This window comes from Lampetra planeri, chromosome 15 (genome assembly GCF_965212315.1).
Source record: "Lampetra planeri chromosome 15, kcLamPlan1.2.h2, whole genome shotgun sequence".
In the NCBI taxonomy this organism is placed as follows: Eukaryota; Metazoa; Chordata; class Hyperoartia; order Petromyzontiformes; family Petromyzontidae; genus Lampetra; species Lampetra planeri.
The window spans coordinates 12,767,143-12,785,440 of NC_136121.1; the positions used below are offsets into that span (position 1 = coordinate 12,767,143).

Below are 18,298 nucleotides of genomic sequence, written 5' to 3' on the forward strand. Positions count from 1 at the left end.
TTGGGGGGGGTTGGGGGGGCGGAGTTATTGTATTAAAGCGCGGTGAGTCGGCGGAAAGTAGTACCGGTCGTTGTGCGGGCAGCGCGACGCTGCTCGTCTTCGCGTCCATCTTCCCCCCATCCTCTCCACTTCGCTTCTTCTCAACGTTTTAAGTTCGTCCTTTGCGCCAAGACACAATTATTTTGTTCCAAGCCACCATCTTCTCGCTGAAGTGCCGGCCGACATGGCGAACGCCGTGGGAGGAGTGGCGAGCGTCACGGACACGACAGGTGAGGCTTGGTAGTGGTAGTGGTGGTCAGCGACTCGCGCCCTAAGGCGAGTGGCAGGCTTCGTTTTTGAGGGCCTCTCCCACCAGGCCTCGGCGGGGCCGCGATGGCCTCGCGGCGCGAAAATTCCATCGACGATGAGAACGGAGCGGGTTGAGCGAGGCACGCTCCTCTTCCTTCTGTGGGGGCCTTTGCCAAGCTCGCCTGGGTCTAGACGGCTGTCGCAAGCGGCTCGTCTGTTTGATGTAAATGGCGGTGCGTGGAAACTAGGCACGAGTTTTTTTTCTTCCAGCGGTCCGAAATCCGCTTTTTTATTATTACCCTGGTTAATTGTGGCTTTGGTTTGAATTGGCGGAGAAATATATATGCGTCGGTCGGTGTCTCGCACGGTAAAATAGTAGCCAGCCGTAGCATGCGACGCCGTTTAATGTATTCGTCATTAGAATGTAATTTCAACAGTTGCTGTTGGAAATGGCGAACGCGTAAAAAAAATGAGGCTGAAGGCCCAGTGAATGGTATTGTTAACGACAATACTACCGACTCCCCCTTTAAACCTCTGCTGCGCATTGTGGGCTTTCGTATTCGTTCCGTGTACACTTGTGTTTTACGCGTATTTTCGTGCCGAAAAATGTAAACATGTACACAACGCCACACGACGAACGGCACCCAAAGCGCGTTGTACGCGTTACGTAAGATGGATGGATGGTGGTGGTGTTATTGTACCGGCAGAGGCTGAACCACGATGGCGACTCGAGGCGCTCCACAACAACTCGGAGGCGGCGGAGGGGGGATAAAGCGAGAGAACGCGGCCAGTTAATGACGCAGATTTTGGGATGAACGTGGGGAACAAATGTGCCCATAAAAATGAGTCGGAACTTGTAATGAATATAGGTGTACGTGCTATGAAGAAGGGTCATCGCGTGAAATGTCGCCGATTTATATATGTTTTAGGCCAAAGGATTGACACGTTAATCCCCCCCCCCATAATTGTGCACCACTGCTTAGCGAAAGCCTCTACGTGTTAATATCACCAGATGTGGTGTTTGTCGAGATCAGATCAATGGCGGGAATTGCGACCGCCGGTTAGATTTGGAGATTTGCCAACACATTGATGAAGAACGTGTTCCACAATAATGGTGGAACACATCGGGATTTGTAAACCATATATCGGTGTAGGAATGAGATTGTAAGAAGGCGAGGCGTTGCGACGGCATCGTCGAGGTCTCTTCGTCCAGCGGTGGGACGATTGATGTTTGACCGTCATCATTGACGCGATATCTGTAATGAAATAACTGAAGACGGAAGCGAGCGATGGTTTTGACGTCGGGTGTGTTGGCAGGAGACTGCCATCATATGTGTGCTCAAATAATGCAGCACTATATTTAACTAGACGCCATTTCATGAAATGATGAGGCTGTTTTTTTTAAAATTACAATTCTAGTCCACTCGGGGGCGCGCGAGCGTAGCCTGTACCGTGTGAACCACGTTTCAGAAGTGGACAACTGGTTTACGCTTACACCCACAAACGTCTTCTGTACAGTAATAGATTGTGTGTAGTCGATGTCTAGTCTAGGTAGATGATTTTCGGATTGATGTTGGGTGGCATCCACAATAACGTGCAGCGTAGCACGGAGGTGTGAACATTGAGAAAATTAAAATGTCTCGTGTGCTTTGTGGTTCTAAATCCATTTTTTGTTGTAAAATAGATGCACAAGCCACAAGGATGTGTTTTCTATTATTTTGCACTGTCCCGTTTTCCTGATCTGTCAACTGCATTGTTTAGCTTTTCTATGCCTGTCCTGGTGAGTATATTCTTCTGTACTCTGATGTTGCAGGCTGAACGCTGTATCTGTGTTTTCTCAGTGATGTCGACTCCATGGCTTTTCGTTTTCCTCATAAACCCCCTCCTCCCATTGTGTATTCCATTAAATAATCCAGTTGCATGATGATTGGATTATTCAATTGCCTGTGCTTATGCATACCCATTCAGTTTTTAAAAAGGTCTTCCTTTCTGGTAAGACCACAGTTGCAAACACATCCGTTAAACTCCAATACGATTGGTTAGATTTACTTTGAAGTAATAATTCTGTGAGTACCGTATTTAGTAAATATTAATATACATTTACATTTTATATTCCTCCCCCTCCCATCATCAACCCATACTAATGTTTTTTTTGTTTTTTTTTCCTTTTCCCTCGGATGTGCGTACGGTCCCTCCCCAGACCAAACGAAACGTGTACTGTCATTCCAAGGGTTGGCGGAGCTGGCTCACCGTGAGTACCTGGCGGGGGACTACGAGGCGGCGGAGAGGCACTGCATGCAGCTGTGGAGGCAGGAGCCGGACAACACGGGAGTGCTTTTGCTACTCTCTTCCATCCACTTCCAGTGCCGTCGTCTCGACAGGTGATTTTTTTTCTTTCTCACACTTGAACCCACGGCTGCTGAGCAATTTCTACCATGCAATGCTTTAACCTGGAATGACCCCGGCCCTCGGAAGCTGAGCGGCATTGATCCTAGATGTTGTGTATACATTGCCGACTACCGTGCACAAACAGATCCGTCAAATTGCATGCGGGGCTATGTGATGGACATTGCTGCGAAGTCAATTGTTCCACCACGTCTGCTCCCCTTTCACAAATCCGTACCGACGAGTGTGGTGAAGTAAGGTCAAATCATACTTCCGAGTCCTGGAGTCTTCTTTACAAACATTAAAGAAACACGACTTTCATGCTTATTAAATGAACATCATTGGTCATGGATTATGCAAATGATGCAGCCAGGTTGGATAGACCTGCTCATTCTTAGGACAACCCAATAAATGTTGCAATTGTGAGGGTTTTGAGCTTGCCCTGATGGCTTATGGGTAAGTATGCAGAATATATTAAAACATTTGTGCCAGTTACTATGTTGATAAATATACACTTGCAAAGTTGCAGGGTTTGTGACAGGAGCTTTTGTGCTTTGGAGATATATGCTATAAAACATTCTGAACAGTTCCAGAGCTTTACGTACAGCCTAGTTCCTGGAGTATTCGATTATAGCAGCATCTCTTAAGAATTTGGCCCTCGGCATTTTATATATAATTTGACATTTTTTCTGACGATGTTATGATGTGACCATGGAAACCGACAACCATATCTCACCAGTTAGTAAACCATCTTTGTGCAAATACGAGGGAGTGTTGAGAAACTTGCTGAAATGAGCCCATTGCACCAGTACTTGTTGGATAAGGAATCTAAGGCTCTTGTTGCCATGGATTGTGGATGGCTATCTTGAGCCTGTTGCCTCCTGATAACAATACACACAGTTGTATTGTTTGCCATGCAGTCAGTTGTGGGGAGTGTTTGCGGGCTGTTTAAGACTAACAATTTGGCATTTAAATGTGGTTGGCTGGAGACAATTGAGCTGCCATTTTACCCCCAACAAGTGCAGGAACTGGCTTCAGTTTTGGATTTTTTGTTTCGTCATCTGCAGGGTATGTTTGAAATATGAATGGAAAAACAACGTAATAACAGGAAACTAAGAATTATTGCATTCCATGGAAATGCTGTACAGTCCTCAACATTTTACAATGCTATTTAACAGTTTTTCTTTTTCACATTGCCGTTGATTTTATTTCTTCTAATGGAGTCAGAACCTGCGCAAGCATGGGTAGCTTTGACTGAGGGAAGATAGTATCCCTCCATTGGCAACGCTACAAGTAATGTGCACCACGGAATTTGCCTGGTTGCATCACTTTACATGGGTGTTGTCAAGTCTGCTTAATACACGAGCTCTTCATAGGGGTGTGAAGTGCCATCTGCTCAGCGCCTAACGATATTTTATTTTTAATCCTCGTTGGTTGTCCTCATGTGAAGGTCGGCACACTTCAGCACACTGGCGATTAAGCAGAATCCAATGCTGGCGGAGGCCTACTCCAACCTGGGTAACGTGTTCAAGGAGCGCGGGCAGCTGGCGGAGGCTCTGGAGCACTACAGACATGCCGTGCGCCTCAAGCCCGACTTCATCGACGGCTACATTAACTTGGCGGCGGCGCTGGTGGCTGCCGGGGACCTGGAGGGCGCAGTGCAGGCCTACGTGACTGCCTTGCAGTACAACCCAGTGAGTGCGGTGCCTTACTCTCGCCTGTCTTTAACTCTGCCTCGCACGGCTTCTGTCATATGGCTGCCCATTGCCTGTGGTGAAATGCCAGGCAGAACATTTCCAAAGACAGTAAATTACGTGTACAAAAATGATGAAAGGTAGTTGTGAAGTTGATGTGTCAGGAGACACACGCCTGTTGGTCTGAATAAAACTAATAATTTGCACTTTGTATCTCTGCCTTTTTTTGTTCCCTAGGACCTGTACTGTGTGCGCAGTGACTTGGGAAATCTGCTTAAAGCTCTTGGTCGGTTAGAAGAGGCGAAGGTAGGACTTCTGATCCTCTATGCCGTTTGTCTGGGGCAGGAAAAGGACTCTGGGCATATTGCAGTGAGATGCAATACAACGAAATAGCCGCTCGACTAAAACCACTTCTCAAGTGGACCCTTGTGAATGTCGTGTTTTCTTCACTTAAAGTAATTGTTTTTGCTTGGTCAAGCAAAACTTTTCAAATATGTTCTACACGTCTCATTCATGGAGACGCTTGTAATTTGGAAAGATTCCACGTATCACAATACATGTTCACTTCGAAGGGGGGGGGGGGAAACCTTTTGATGGTCACAAAAAGGAATCCTTTTCGCATGTAACATTAAAATGAATTGGCTTGCCCGAGAGTCCTGTACGTTAGGAAATATTATTATTTAGCTATATAGCAATAGATTGTATACATTTGTTTGCAATTGACCCTTGGCCATATGAAGGCTACAGGCCTTATGTTCATATATAAGAGCTAATTATAAATTTAATCAGCATTGAAATCTGGCACTTTGTGCTCCTTTGGCTTGTGTAGACATGCTGGCAAAGTATGATAAGGAAAAGCATAAGGTGGCCGTATGCAGTAATAAATATTGACTTCTCATCGTTCATCCAACTTGCAAAAAAGATTGCATCATCGACTGTGAATGGGAATAATATATAATTGGGATGCTGGCCACCTAATGCTGCGCTGAAGCGAAACCGCACAGGGTGAAGGAAGCATGGTGTGGGGCGGTAGGCCGAATGCATCTTGGCGCTGCGATTGTGTGAAAGGTGCGGCCTCCAGCCCCTTGCTTCCCGATCCCAAACGTGCACGCGCCACAAATGCGCCCCCCCCCCCCGCACTCCCCTCACCATAAAACGGGGCGCACTGTCGGGCCTGGGTGCCGCAGATCACAAAGCCCCGCAACTCTTGTTTTGTCGCCATGCGGCATCTCTGGGACGTGCGGTGGCAGTAGTGCCGCTTGGGAAGTTGGTTTCGGGTATTGGCGTGGTCAATCCGTTAAGTGCCATGTACTTGGCTCGACCTTTACCAAGCGGCACCCACAAACGGCAGCGCGTCCCGAAGCGCGCTCTCCCTGCCCCCCCAGCAACCCCACCTTTGCGCGAAATACAGCGATAGGATTACATTGCGCTGGCTGTTTATAGGAATTTGATGCTTTTCTTTCAGACATGAAGTTAACCTGTTTTTACTGTATTCCATTTGTAAAACCAGGATCAGGCTTTTTAGTGGATTGCGCATTGCCAGCATGTGGAGCAGCCACACCAGCACCCCGCCTTCCAAATTTAAATTACCTTAAATAGTGCTAAAAACAATTCAGGGCCCCAACTTATGTTAATATTGCTTACATATTAAATAGAAAAGTCTAAAACTGTTAGGGCACTAGAGAGATTGTGATTTTTGTTCTCTCATTGTTGTTGCTGTTGTTGTGAACCAATACTAACGATTTTGTCTTTTTATTCTTTCTCTCCGTTTGGTTATTGAAATGATGTTGACAAAGGTTACTGAAGGTGAGAAAAAGCCCTGTAGGTGCCTGGCTTCGAAGCAACGAGCTCGAGGCCGGATGTAGTGGCTCAGTCTGCCAGCATCGCCTGTGAAAAAAGTGAATGATGGTAAAAGGGGTTTGTAGCATCGGCAAGAAAACAAATCGGCAATTTGCCTCCATCATCCCTCCTTACTTTGTACCTCGTCACTTTGGACTGTCTGTTTCTTAACTTTTTGTGACAAAAAGGAACTTCAGAACGAGATTTTACTTTTAATTCCTCTCATCAAGATGCAAAACAGTAACGTTAATGTTGACCCTGACCAATTGAATATAATTTGTGTTAAATACATTACAGAAACACAAAGACTTCTAACCTAATTTTTTTGTATCTTTTTTTTTTCCATGTCCTTACTGCAACGTCTCGTCTGGTTTTGTGTCATGTTTTGCGCTGCGACTTGCGCTTAGCGAAGGGGCAGGCCTGTAGCAGCGCTGAGCGATTTGCGGTAGGGCCGGAGTGGAGCGAGTCCAATATGCGTGGCAGCACGTGCGCAGCGCTCGCTTGCGACCCCCCCCCCCAAGCCCCCCAACCCTGCACCCTCCCCCCCGCCCCCCTCCACCACCCTTGCCCCCAGCCCCTGCTCCCCCTCCCTGCGCTCCTACATAGCGGCCATGGAGCACAAGTGGCCTGTCCAGCATTGACGGTTGTGACACTTTTTAAGACCACATTGAATAGTGACGTAAAGAAATTATCCTGAAAGGTAACTAATTCCCTGTTCAACAAAACCAGAATACCACAATGTATACATTTTTTTTGTTCTTAAAAATCCTCCTGATTTATTTTGCTTTCAGTTGTAAAAAAACAAAAACTTTATACGGGGAATTAGTTATGAGATTTTTTTTTCAAGTAAGTTGCTAAAAATCCAAATTCCCATGTTCCATAACTCAACAATGCTGGATGGGCGCTAGAGCATGCTACGTGGCCTCTGTGGCGATTTCAGCGAGGCAGAAGGCTGATCGACGACAGCAGCAGGGCCGATTTCCCCCACCCTGCGCTTTTGTCTGGCGCTGACGCGCGCGCGCTGAAACCATGCTACAGGCTTGCCTCAAACTCTGATCTTGGCAGTGTTATTTGGACTAACACTTGTTTTCTTTCCCCGTCCCCCCCCCCATCCACTCAATCCCCACGCTGCCTTCCAAACCCCCCTTTCCATCCTTTCCTCTGTTTCTTTCTATACCGTCTCCACTTGCTGTCCCTATCATGTTACGTCTTTGCTTATCGCTGTGTAAATGATGCTTTGAAACCCTCCAAACTCCAAAGGCTTGTTACTTAAAGGCGATAGAAACGCAGCCAAACTTCTCCGTGGCTTGGAGCAACCTTGGATGTGTGTTCAACAGCCAAGGAGAGATATGGCTTGCCATTCATCATTTTGAAAAGGTAAACAATTTATTTGTGATTATGAATTATTATAAAGATTTTGTTCAGTTAAACCTGTTAATAACTTGATGTAAACATAGTTAAGTTGTGGCTACACGCACATCTGGTTATCTTTATATTCTGCTGTTGGGAGATATGTGCTCTATTTCTCGTGGCAAGTTTTTATTTTTGTTACTTAATGTATGTTATGTTTATTTTTTATATTTACAGGCTGTAAGCTTGGACCCAAATTTCTTGGATGCCTATATCAACCTTGGCAATGTCTTGAAGGAAGCCAGAATTTTTGACAGGTAATACATTTTTATACTTGCCAAAATATGTATATCTGTTTACGTACAATTTTAGTGTCTAAAATGCTAAATCTCACAACAGCCTTAACATGAGACATCAAAAACAGTGTTATGATGGTTTCATTATTCAAACTTAATCATTAGTTGTTGCACTCATTAACAGCTTTCCACTCGTATAATCGCTGTAAACCTGTCCGCGTATCATTTGTGCTCTAACATTTTGTGCTGTAACATTTGTGCTTGTGTGACAACCCAGGGCGGTGGCCGCATACCTGCGCGCACTCAGCCTGAACCACAACCACGCGGTGGTGCATGGCAACCTGGCATGCGTCTACTATGAGCAGGGTCTCATTGATCTGGCCATTGACACTTATCGTCGCGCAATTGAACTGCAGCCGAACTTCCCCGACGCCTACTGCAACTTGGCCAATGCGCTCAAGGAGAAGGGAAATGTGAGTTGGGTGCGCGCGGTTGTCGATATCACGTTGGAACACATGTACGGCCCTTGTCAATTTACTGCTGGGTTAAACCACACTTCACCATGCTAATGGGTGCAGATTGGGGAAGGGGGGTGGTTGGTAAGGGCCAGACCAGACCAGATATCACTCTTAACTGATGTTAGCTGTGGCCAAGAGTTTAAACTATCTCGGGTAACTGGGCTCGGGGCAGTGCGGTAACCCCACTGCGCCTCCGTCCCACGTTGGCTTCTAAAATAGAGGGGCTGGATTGTACTGGAATGTCTTGTGCTTGGTTAATAATTTCTAATTTAGTTTTGCAGTATTTTCCACTACAGGAAGCAATTACAAATGCACACAAAGAAAACTGGCTAATGGTGCGTGTCAAAATGTGCTTTCGTCAGATTGCGGAGGCCGAAGAATGCTACAACACAGCGCTGCACCTTTGTCCAAACCATGCGGACTCCCTGAACAACCTGGCCAACATAAAGCGAGAGCAAGGCAACATAGAGGAGGCCGTACGTCTCTACCGCAAGGCCCTGGAGGTGAGACCTGCTGGGCCCAGTGCTTTGTGCATGAGCTGCACGTTTTACTCAGCCGACTGGTTTCAACATAGCTTTACAAGTTCCAAAGCATAACCGATATAGTCCTCGAAAGGGGAAGTAGGTTTGGCTGCGGCAGTGGGCTTTTTTAAACAGTATTGGCCCTTGTGCAATGTAGAGAATTGTAATCGTGCCATAATTTTCAGTAATATGTGACTTGCGGATGTGTTAACGTTTTTGCTTTGCAGGTGTTTCCAGAGTTTGCGGCCGCACATTCGAACCTGGCAAGTGTGCTGCAGCAGCAGGGAAAGCTCCAGGATGCACTCCTCCATTACAAGGAGGCCATTCGGTACAACAACACACTACTTCTCACCTACCTCCCTCCATACATGGTAGCCCGGTATGCAATAGAAGAGGCACTAGGGAGTAACCTAACGCTTGCGTTTTTAATCTCCACCTTCTAGGATCAGCCCAACTTTTGCCGACGCCTATTCCAACATGGGCAACACCCTGAAGGAGATGCAGGACGTGCAGGGGGCGCTGCAGTGCTACACGCGCGCCATACAGATCAACCCTGCCTTCGCAGATGCACACAGCAACCTCGCCTCCATCCACAAGGTCGGTGTGGTGGGGTCACAGCTGTACACGCCCACGGGATGCTTTCACAACATCATCCAAATCTCAAGTAGATTGGTTTACATTGATTGGCTCGGTGTTTATTCTTTTCGGTGCACTGCGCACAGTGCGCTTTTAATATATTTGATTATATACGGACACTGCAAGCTTTAAAAAACGATGCTATGCGCAGTAAAACTTGCATATAAATTATCGCTTTAAACTTAACCCCCCTGTTTTATTAAATGTGTTTCCCATTTTGTTGTGTAATTGTGGTGAATATTAAATTCCTCTCCTGACAGGATTCTGGAAATATTCCTGAAGCTATTTCATCATACAGAACTGCATTGAAGTTGAAGCCAGACTTTCCAGATGCCTATTGCAATCTTGCACACTGCCTGCAGGTGAGACCCAGCGTTCGTCCATCTATTTCCACGTTTTAAAAAACGTTAGCCGCTTTTGTACTTTATTCGTGTTGTGAATTTCCTTCGAAGAATTACTCGTACATTTTTTTTCTCAGATTATTTGCGACTGGACGGACTATGACGAGCGCATGAAGAAGCTCGTGCAGATAGTGGCAGAGCAGCTGGAGAAGAACCGCCTCCCGTCGGTGCACCCCCACCACAGCATGCTGTATCCCCTCTCGCACGCTTTCCGCAGGGCCATCGCTGAGCGACATGGCAACCTCTGCCTCGACAAGGTCCGTGCCTTGACTTTGACCCTGGCTTTGGTCGCCACCCAAACTGCCATGCTTTGTTGGCATACCTATTCTGTGTATCTTGACCAGATTGAACGTTGTGCTATATGTTAAAATTATTTCGCACCGTACGTAGTCAACCGTGTTAATCGGAGGTACTAGGCTTAGTGTGTTGACAAGGTGTTTGTTGTTTATATTGTGATGCACAGACTTATGTCTGGTTTATTTTCTGTGTTGTTGACAAAGCTGGCTCACCCGTACACTTCTCTAGCCTCTGTTGGCATTGGCTATTTGTGATCGCTGTAGACTAATCTGCAGCTGTGTTCACAGATTAATGTACTTCACAAGCCGCCCTTTGAGCACATTAAGGATCTGAAGACAAGTAATGGACGGCTGAGGATTGGCTACGTGAGCTCCGACTTTGGCAACCACCCCACGTCGCACCTTATGCAGTCCATCCCTGGCATGCACAACAAGGACAAGGTTGAGGTGAGATGCTGACGCGTAATCTTCTTTCCTATGGATTAATAACAGATTTAAAGATTTAATTTTTTATTTGTTATACACTCGGTTTGTTCAGAAGCAAAGTGGATCTCATCCCTTCCTCCTTTAAAGGAGTGAAAACAGCAGCTGCGGCAGGGTTTACAATGTGCTGGATGGTTTGGTATTCGTGGCCGCACTCGCAGGCTGCCGCATCTGTTATACGCCATTTGAATCTTATGGCGGTACCCCGGCTCTCGCATAATGTCTGTGATGCAGTAATTTTTAGTCTGTTGATGGCCGGCGATACGAGCGTTCAGGGTTTCGACAGCACTGATTTCGGATTGATTGGTACCCCAGTCGCGGAGTTAAGTACACCCTTGGAATAAATAGTGTCCCAGAAATAAAATATGAATTGCCTCGGCCATTTTGTATTATTTGGTACCCCAGGGTACCGCCATAAGAATAATTTGTGCATCAGGTGGCCGCATCCGGCCACATGCCCGGTCCTGAATCGTTTGAATGTTGACCATTGCCTGCGTGGAAGGGTCAAACTGTGCGGGGAGGTTCGATGATAGTAATCAATATTTGTGCTTTTAGGCCATTGGCACCAATTTGTGGGATAGCTAGAAGGGTATTCTGATCAATATTTTATTCTGTGATGCTAAACGCAAAGCCTCGAAGTGTGTAGTGTGCAAATATTTGTGGATTGTTTTATTATCGTGTGTGGATTGTGTTGTGTTTTTACAGGTGTTTTGCTATGCATTGAGCCCAGATGATGGAACAAACTTCCGCTCCAAAGTTGTGTCCGAGGCTCAACACTTTGTTGATCTCTCACAGGTGTGTGTGGCACTGCTTTGCAATTGAAATATGTTACTATTTCATACCTTTTTTTAACATCTCAACTTTAATACTGTCCATTTTACACCAATTGCTCTTCTTTGAAAACAGATCCCCTGCAATGGGAAGGCTGCAGACCGGATCCACCAGGATGGAATCCACATCCTGGTGAACATGAACGGCTACACCAAGGGGGCAAGAAACGAGCTGTTTGCTCTGCGCCCTGCACCCGTGCAGGTGGGTCACACGTCAGATCTTCCAGTACACCATTTAAAAAATATCTATTTTACCAGGTAAGGCCCACTGAGCTATATAGCTCTTTTTCTGAGGTGACCTTGCCACTAATGATAGCCCAATCAAGTGGCCTGTAGAAATTTAGTGCAGCTAAATGCTCTAAACGCATGTTTCTAAGTGTGGAGGGAAGAACCGGAGAAAAACTACAATCATGGGGTAAATGTTCAAACTCCAAATATACAGGTGTCAGGGTCAGGATCGAACCCACGACCTCCTGTATACCGGTCGCGGTAGATAACATCTTTATACCGTGGCGCCCTTTAAGACATACCTTTGCCATTCATGCCATGCTGTGTTAGGGACTCTAAATTGACACGTGTGTGTCTGTTTTTTCTTTGTGCACTGGGAATTGTCTTCATGCATGTGTAGTGCATGTGGCTGGGTTACCCAGGAACCAGTGGCGCTGCCTTCATGGACTACATCGTGACGGACAAAGTAACGTCACCAATAGAGCTTTCCTCGCAGTATTCCGAGAAGCTGGCGTATATGCCCAACACGTTCTTCATTGGCGACCACATGAACATGTTCCCACATCTCAAGGTATGGGGTGTTCGGTTTACTGCTTATTTTTTTGTCCAGTGGCAGTACATTTTGCGTACTTGACAGTCTTTGTTCGTTGATATAATTCTGGTACTCTTTTTGCCCTACACTTATGAGACCCTGAGTTTGTAAGACTTCAAAGCTGCTGATATTGCATTCTGTATGTTAAAAACATATTTGTATCACGTAAAGTACTTTGTGAATGCTTTGCAATGATAAAATGTTCTTATTTCACAGGAGAAGGCAGTGATTGACCTGAAGGCAAATGGCCTCGTCTATGACAACCGTGTGGTTCTCAACAGCATTGACATGCAGGCCTTCCTTGACGCCTTGGGCGATGGTGTCAAGGTCATGAAGGTGAGCCACCGTTTGAGGCCAGTTTTGTTTGTAACTTGAAAGCCCGAAACCATGAATGATGCAGATCATGAGTAGTTTACAGATTCGCATTTGAGAATAATTTAACGAGACGGCTTGTAAATACGTCTTCTTAGGTTTTTTCGGTAAAGTCACGTAGAAAGTAAAATAAAATAAAAAACAAAAATCACGACGTTTCGGAGGCAACACAAGTCTCCGTCATCAGGTGGGACCGTCACAGTCAGATTAGCTGTATCAAGTGAGGCAATGATTCAAGATGTAATCCCTTAAAAGCGAGTTGAGGGGGGAGGGAGAGGGAGAGCTCATCAGACTATGGTAGCCAATGAAAGGAACGTATCGGGAGGGAGGGGGGGCGAGGCCAAAAGGGTGGGCGATGGACGTGGAAGCGCTTGTGCGCCAGCGGCCAATTACTGCACACGCCAACACAATGGAGCGATTGTGCGCAAGCGACCAGCCACTGCACCCGCCAACACAATGGGCAGAGAGGAGGAGGGGAGGTCTAATACACATGATAGACAAAAGAACGAAAATGATGATGGGTACAAACTTAGGGGGAGCTAATCAGACTATGGTAGCCAATGAATGGAACGTAAGCTTCAAATCTAGAATTGTAAATACGTCTTCACATTTATTGATGGCGTGATCTTGTTTGGTTATGTATGCAATATTTCTTAAAACGTGCACTTTTCTCGTGTTCAATCCGGGGGCGGGGGGCGATCCATTTGTCATCTCGGGGGGGATCCCCTGTTGATAGTTGCACTTGAGATTGAAAGAGCTGAGGTACCTCGTGGCACATGCCACAATTTGAATAATGAAATTCTTACTGACAAACTCAACAGGTAAAACTGGATTTTGCTGGCTAACATTTTTTTTGGGGCGATGCCCGAAAGAATTGAATGTACAATAGATTTGCATGTGGCTTGGGTTCTTATTTTGCTGCACACAGTACCATTCAATCTAGTTCAAGCTGGGTGAATGGGCATTTAAGATTGAGCATTACAAGTTGCATTCGTTAAACTTGAGTTTACTTAATGCTCTTACGATAGGCTGCAAATGAACGTAGTACTTACGCATGTTCAACCGTGAAGATTTTGTTCGTAGATAACTGCGTAAGACCTGTTGAGTTGATACTGAAAATGTGTGTCCGTGTTTACAGATTAAATATCAGGAGGGTGGCGATGATGACCAGGAGAATACCATCGCTCTGCCCGTGGTTCCCATGAACACAGCGGCTGAGGCAATTATTACCATGATAAATAGAGGGCAGGTGCAGGTCAGCATCAACAACTTCGTTGTCACCAATGGGCTGGCGACAACACAGGTGAGAGAGTGTGGGTTTGGTATCCCATTTTAAAGTAAGCTCATAAACGGACGCTAAATTAATCTGTTCTTCAACGATATACTTCAGCGGAAAGCAACTGTGAAGCCCGTTGTATTGTTAAGCACAAGTTGGTTGGTGATAGCTGAGATTTGTTTCTTAACTCGTGATGTCCAAAGGGAATTTGCTGAAACGGAAGTGGCTCAATTTAGCACATTCCTCGAAGTTGATGAGCATGTGGGGTAGCTTGTGTTGCATTCCTTTCAGAGTTGTCACGTAACAAATGTTGAAAGTGTTTTTCTCATTCGTTAACCTGCAAGCAGCTTGTTAATTATACAGCTGATAACTAGGCTTTAATAATTTAAATTGTGGTAAATTGCTAGACATTGCTTCACAATGGGTAAATGTTGAATTTTGACCTCTAAATGCTGCTGCAAACTTTATTTTGTATGGCATGTGCTTTTTACATTAGTTTTTCTTTTTAGCCAAAAGAGTGATTTTTAAAGCCTGCAACACTAAAAACTGTTCTATACATTTAATGAATTCCACTAAAGTTAATATCGTATAATTATGGGATTTAAAACCACGTTTTTAATGAAGCATGCTTTACAATGAGAATACAAGTTTGTTCAAGTACACCAATGTCTTATTTAGATCAACAACAAAGCAGCGACTGGTGAGGAGGTGCCACGCAGCATCTTGGTGACCACGCGATCACAGTACGGACTTCCGGAGGATTCTATCGTGTACTGCAACTTCAACCAGTTGTACAAGATTGACCCAGCCACTCTTCAGATGTGGGTTAATGTGAGTAGTAGTACTTATACATATTTTCACTTTTGTTTGCAAACGATTACTAAATACCTAAAATTGTAAGTGATTAGTGTTTGTAAAATGGGGTTATTTACACAATTAGATTTTCAATTTGCATTCTAGAAAGTCACGAGGACCATTGTTCCTAGAAACAGGAAGAATGCTTTGCTGTTTGGTTAAAATATTTGCCCTTTACACATCCTTACAAATCTGAACGTGTCCAACGCGTCTGGTTTCCAGTTAAGCTTATCTATGCGTGTGCGTGCCTGTGCCTGTTACAGATCCTGAAGCGCGTGCCCAACAGCATTTTGTGGCTGCTGCGCTTTCCGGCAGTGGGTGAGCCCAACATCTCGGCGTGCGCGCAGAGTTTGGGCCTGGCAGCGAACCGCGTTGTGTTTTCGCCAGTTGCACCCAAGGAGGAGCATGTGCGGCGCGGGCAACTGGCCGACGTGTGCTTGGACACGCCGCTCTGCAACGGTCACACCACCGGCATGGACGTGCTGTGGGCTGGCACGCCCATGGTCACCCTACCCGGTGCGTTGCACTGTTTTTAAGTAAAAAAAAACACGGGTTGAAATTAAGTGTTTGCATAATTAGCGATAGCTCGCCCAAACGAAACTGTTTTACAAGTTACGGGAACTCCCAATTAATATGATGTATAATATACAGCCGTTTTGTTATTCCACTGCTGGATGAGGGCTTCCCCATGCTGTGCTGGTTGTGAAGGATATTTGACCATACTCCACAGTGCTGCTCAGTGCAGATGCTGAAGGCAGGGAACCTAGCACAGGACAATTGATTTTGCTGCAGTGCCCTCTGCTGCCCACCGACAGCTCGAGGCTATCACAGTTTGTTGTGCTTGCTGGTTGCCTATGCAAGCACTATTCAGGCTCAGTCCTACCTAGCTTTGGTAATTAAATTGGCTGTGCGTTCCATGTAATTTGGTCATAGGCCAACATGTAATAGCCTAAATGTTGAAATTCGTGAGGCTAAAGAGCTTAGTTAATGTTAAGAAAGTTTATAATTTCAAATTATACATTTGATAATTGTAAAGTCTGAACATTTGACAGTTTTAATTATTTTTTGCACACATTTGCCTATCATAGCCTCCTTGGTGTTGAGAATAACGCTAACTCTTGCATCCTTCATGTTGCCTGGCAGCTGAGACACTTGCGTCACGTGTGGCGACTGCACAGCTGACCACCCTGGGTTGCCCCGAACTGGTTGCCAAGAACAGACAGGACTACGAGGAGATTGCCGTGAGGCTCGGCACTGATGCTGAGTAGTACGTATAACCATCCCCCACATATATCTCAAAGTTGGAACTTTCATAGATTTTTTTATTCGGGATTTTTTTCTTCTACAGTAAGAAACTTAAATACACTAATTAACAATCTCCCTTTGTTTCCTCGCTACTTTTCAGCCTCAAAAAGATCCGCGCCAAGGTGTGGCGCCAAAGGCTGGGCAGCCCTCTCTTCAACAACAAGCTGTATGGGGGAGATCTGGAGCGTCTCTACTATCGCATGTGGGAGCACTTCGTGGCTGGCAACAAACCGGAGCACCTCACAGCCCCCTTTGATTAGAGAAGACAGACAGAAGGCTGTGTACAGAATACTTATTTTCCATTAAGCTGCAGTTTGTTTTGGGTCGTTATTGTAGATCAAATTCATGTTTTTGTTACGTTTCATTGCTCGTGCACAAAATGTGGCATTTGACCTAGGAAGCACAGTCGCCTCTGCTGATCTGCCTCTGCCAGTACATGATCGAAGATTGTTTTGGATTAAGAGTTTCCAATTGGCTAAATTGGGTTATTGATGTAATAATCATTTAATTTATAAGTTGATATTTAATGCACAAACTTTGGTGTAAAAGATTAAAGTTTGTGGCTTTTATTAAGAGTCAAATGCTTCTGGAAAATGTGGACACCAGAAGATTCCCTCTCAATTTTTATCTGAAAAAATGGCGATGCAAGTTGTATACATGTGTAATAATTCTCCGGAGACAGATTCGGAATCAGTCCTCTTTATTTTCACTTGACGGTACACTTGCTCCCACACGCTCCGTTGCTGGCAGACAACGTAGCGTCAGCGGACTCCCACCAGCTGCCACCGCGCACGTGGCACCCGGAGCCCCGTACGCGCGTGGCTCTCGCCCCCGTTCAGTTCCCAGACTCCTCCTCGATCCTTCCTCTCTCTCCCTCTTAATCCCTTCGTCACGTGGTCCTCCCAGCCAATCCTCCATGGACAATCTCGACCGTTCTCGATGGTTCCCTGTCAATCCCGGGACCACGCCTCTTACCCGGGTCCCCATTGGCTGGGGTCCCAATTGGCTGGGCCAATCACTCCTGCTGACATGCCGTGATCACGCCGGCCCCACACTCCCTATCTCAACCCTTATTGGCTACAAGCAGGACCGGCAAGCCAATCCCCCACGTGAACCCACGATAGCTGTTATTACATCACCCCCCCCCCCGGTGAAAAAAATAGCCGTCTCGGCTGGGAAAGGGTGATAAACCAATTCCGAAACATATTATTAGGGCACCGAGGTGCGTTTAACGATATAAGGGTGAACCGGCGTCCCTGCGCCTACAACATATAAAAAGTCACCCATACAACAAAAACAACGACATACATTAGGGCGCCCCTGCAGCGCAGTAACAACAGGGAATAAAACAAACGACAAAACGTTAACGAAACGGGAGAGATTTCGACCGCGTACGCGACGCGGGACCCCCTCCGCTCCCAGCGCCTGATCCCTTTGCTTCCGGATGGACAGGAGGTGGTAGGCTTGAAGAAGAAGTAGGTTGTGGATGCTTGGTCACGTCCAGGTCAGGTCTCCTTGGAGGGGGGGCGGCTGGGGCCACCTCAGCCCTCAGAACCTGTTCATCTGTAGGAGGCACAACACAGTCCCCCTTGGGATCAATGGGTGTGACAAGCGGCGTGGTCGGCTCGACGGAACCCGGCAGGTCAACTAATGGGGATGAAGGGCCGACACGCGCGTCAACATAGGGTTTGAGCCGTGAGGAGTGGACATACCACCGCCGATTTTCATACTGAACACGGATACTCTGCAAGTTCCGAACATCTATTAGTGTTACAGGCCCCCGCCACGGCCTGTGCAGTTTGGGGGATGTGCCCGCCGGTACCTGGGGGCAGTGGAGCCACGCTCGGTCCCCCACTGACCAAGACATGTGCGTATGCGATCGACGCGCATAACGTTCGTTCCTCGCCTGAGCACGGGCTGTCGCACACCGGGCAGCCTCTCGCGCCTCCGTCACTCGTTTAAGCGAGTCACGCACGTGGTCAGGCAAGGAACGGCCTTTTGCCTGGCTCACCCAATTGCACGTCGATGGGTGGAACATTTTCACGGCCATACATCAAAAATAATGGTGAGTATCCCGTGGATGTGTGCGGAACCATGCGGTAAGCCGCTAAGACGCCTGGTATGTGCAGGTCC

General features: G+C 46.4%; 1 protein-coding gene across 3 annotated transcripts; it reads left to right on the plus strand.

Annotated features, from left to right (window-relative positions):
- The first annotated feature begins 71 nt into the window (after positions 1–71).
- Positions 72–16,848, plus strand: LOC144722752 (UDP-N-acetylglucosamine--peptide N-acetylglucosaminyltransferase 110 kDa subunit-like). Of its 3 annotated transcripts, none has more exons than XM_078601122.1 (22): positions 72–269; positions 2,489–2,669; positions 4,124–4,367; positions 4,605–4,673; positions 7,467–7,583; positions 7,794–7,873; positions 8,130–8,325; positions 8,733–8,873; positions 9,119–9,219; positions 9,335–9,488; positions 9,788–9,889; positions 10,006–10,185; positions 10,513–10,671; positions 11,413–11,502; positions 11,614–11,739; positions 12,166–12,336; positions 12,574–12,693; positions 13,868–14,032; positions 14,684–14,836; positions 15,124–15,376; positions 16,004–16,127; positions 16,266–16,848. In XM_078601122.1, exons 1-22 carry the CDS (start codon positions 224–226, stop codon positions 16,423–16,425), a joined length of 3,132 nt encoding a protein of 1,043 aa, XP_078457248.1. In that variant the 5' UTR covers positions 72–223; the 3' UTR covers positions 16,426–16,848. The 3 variants fall into 3 exon arrangements, with proteins under 3 accessions (XP_078457248.1, XP_078457249.1, XP_078457250.1); XM_078601123.1 differs by having other exon boundaries at positions 91–269; positions 2,519–2,669; XM_078601124.1 differs by lacking the exons at positions 72–269; positions 2,489–2,669; positions 4,124–4,367; positions 4,605–4,673 and adding an exon at positions 6,138–6,275.
- The last annotated feature ends 1,450 nt before the right edge of the window (positions 16,849–18,298 follow it).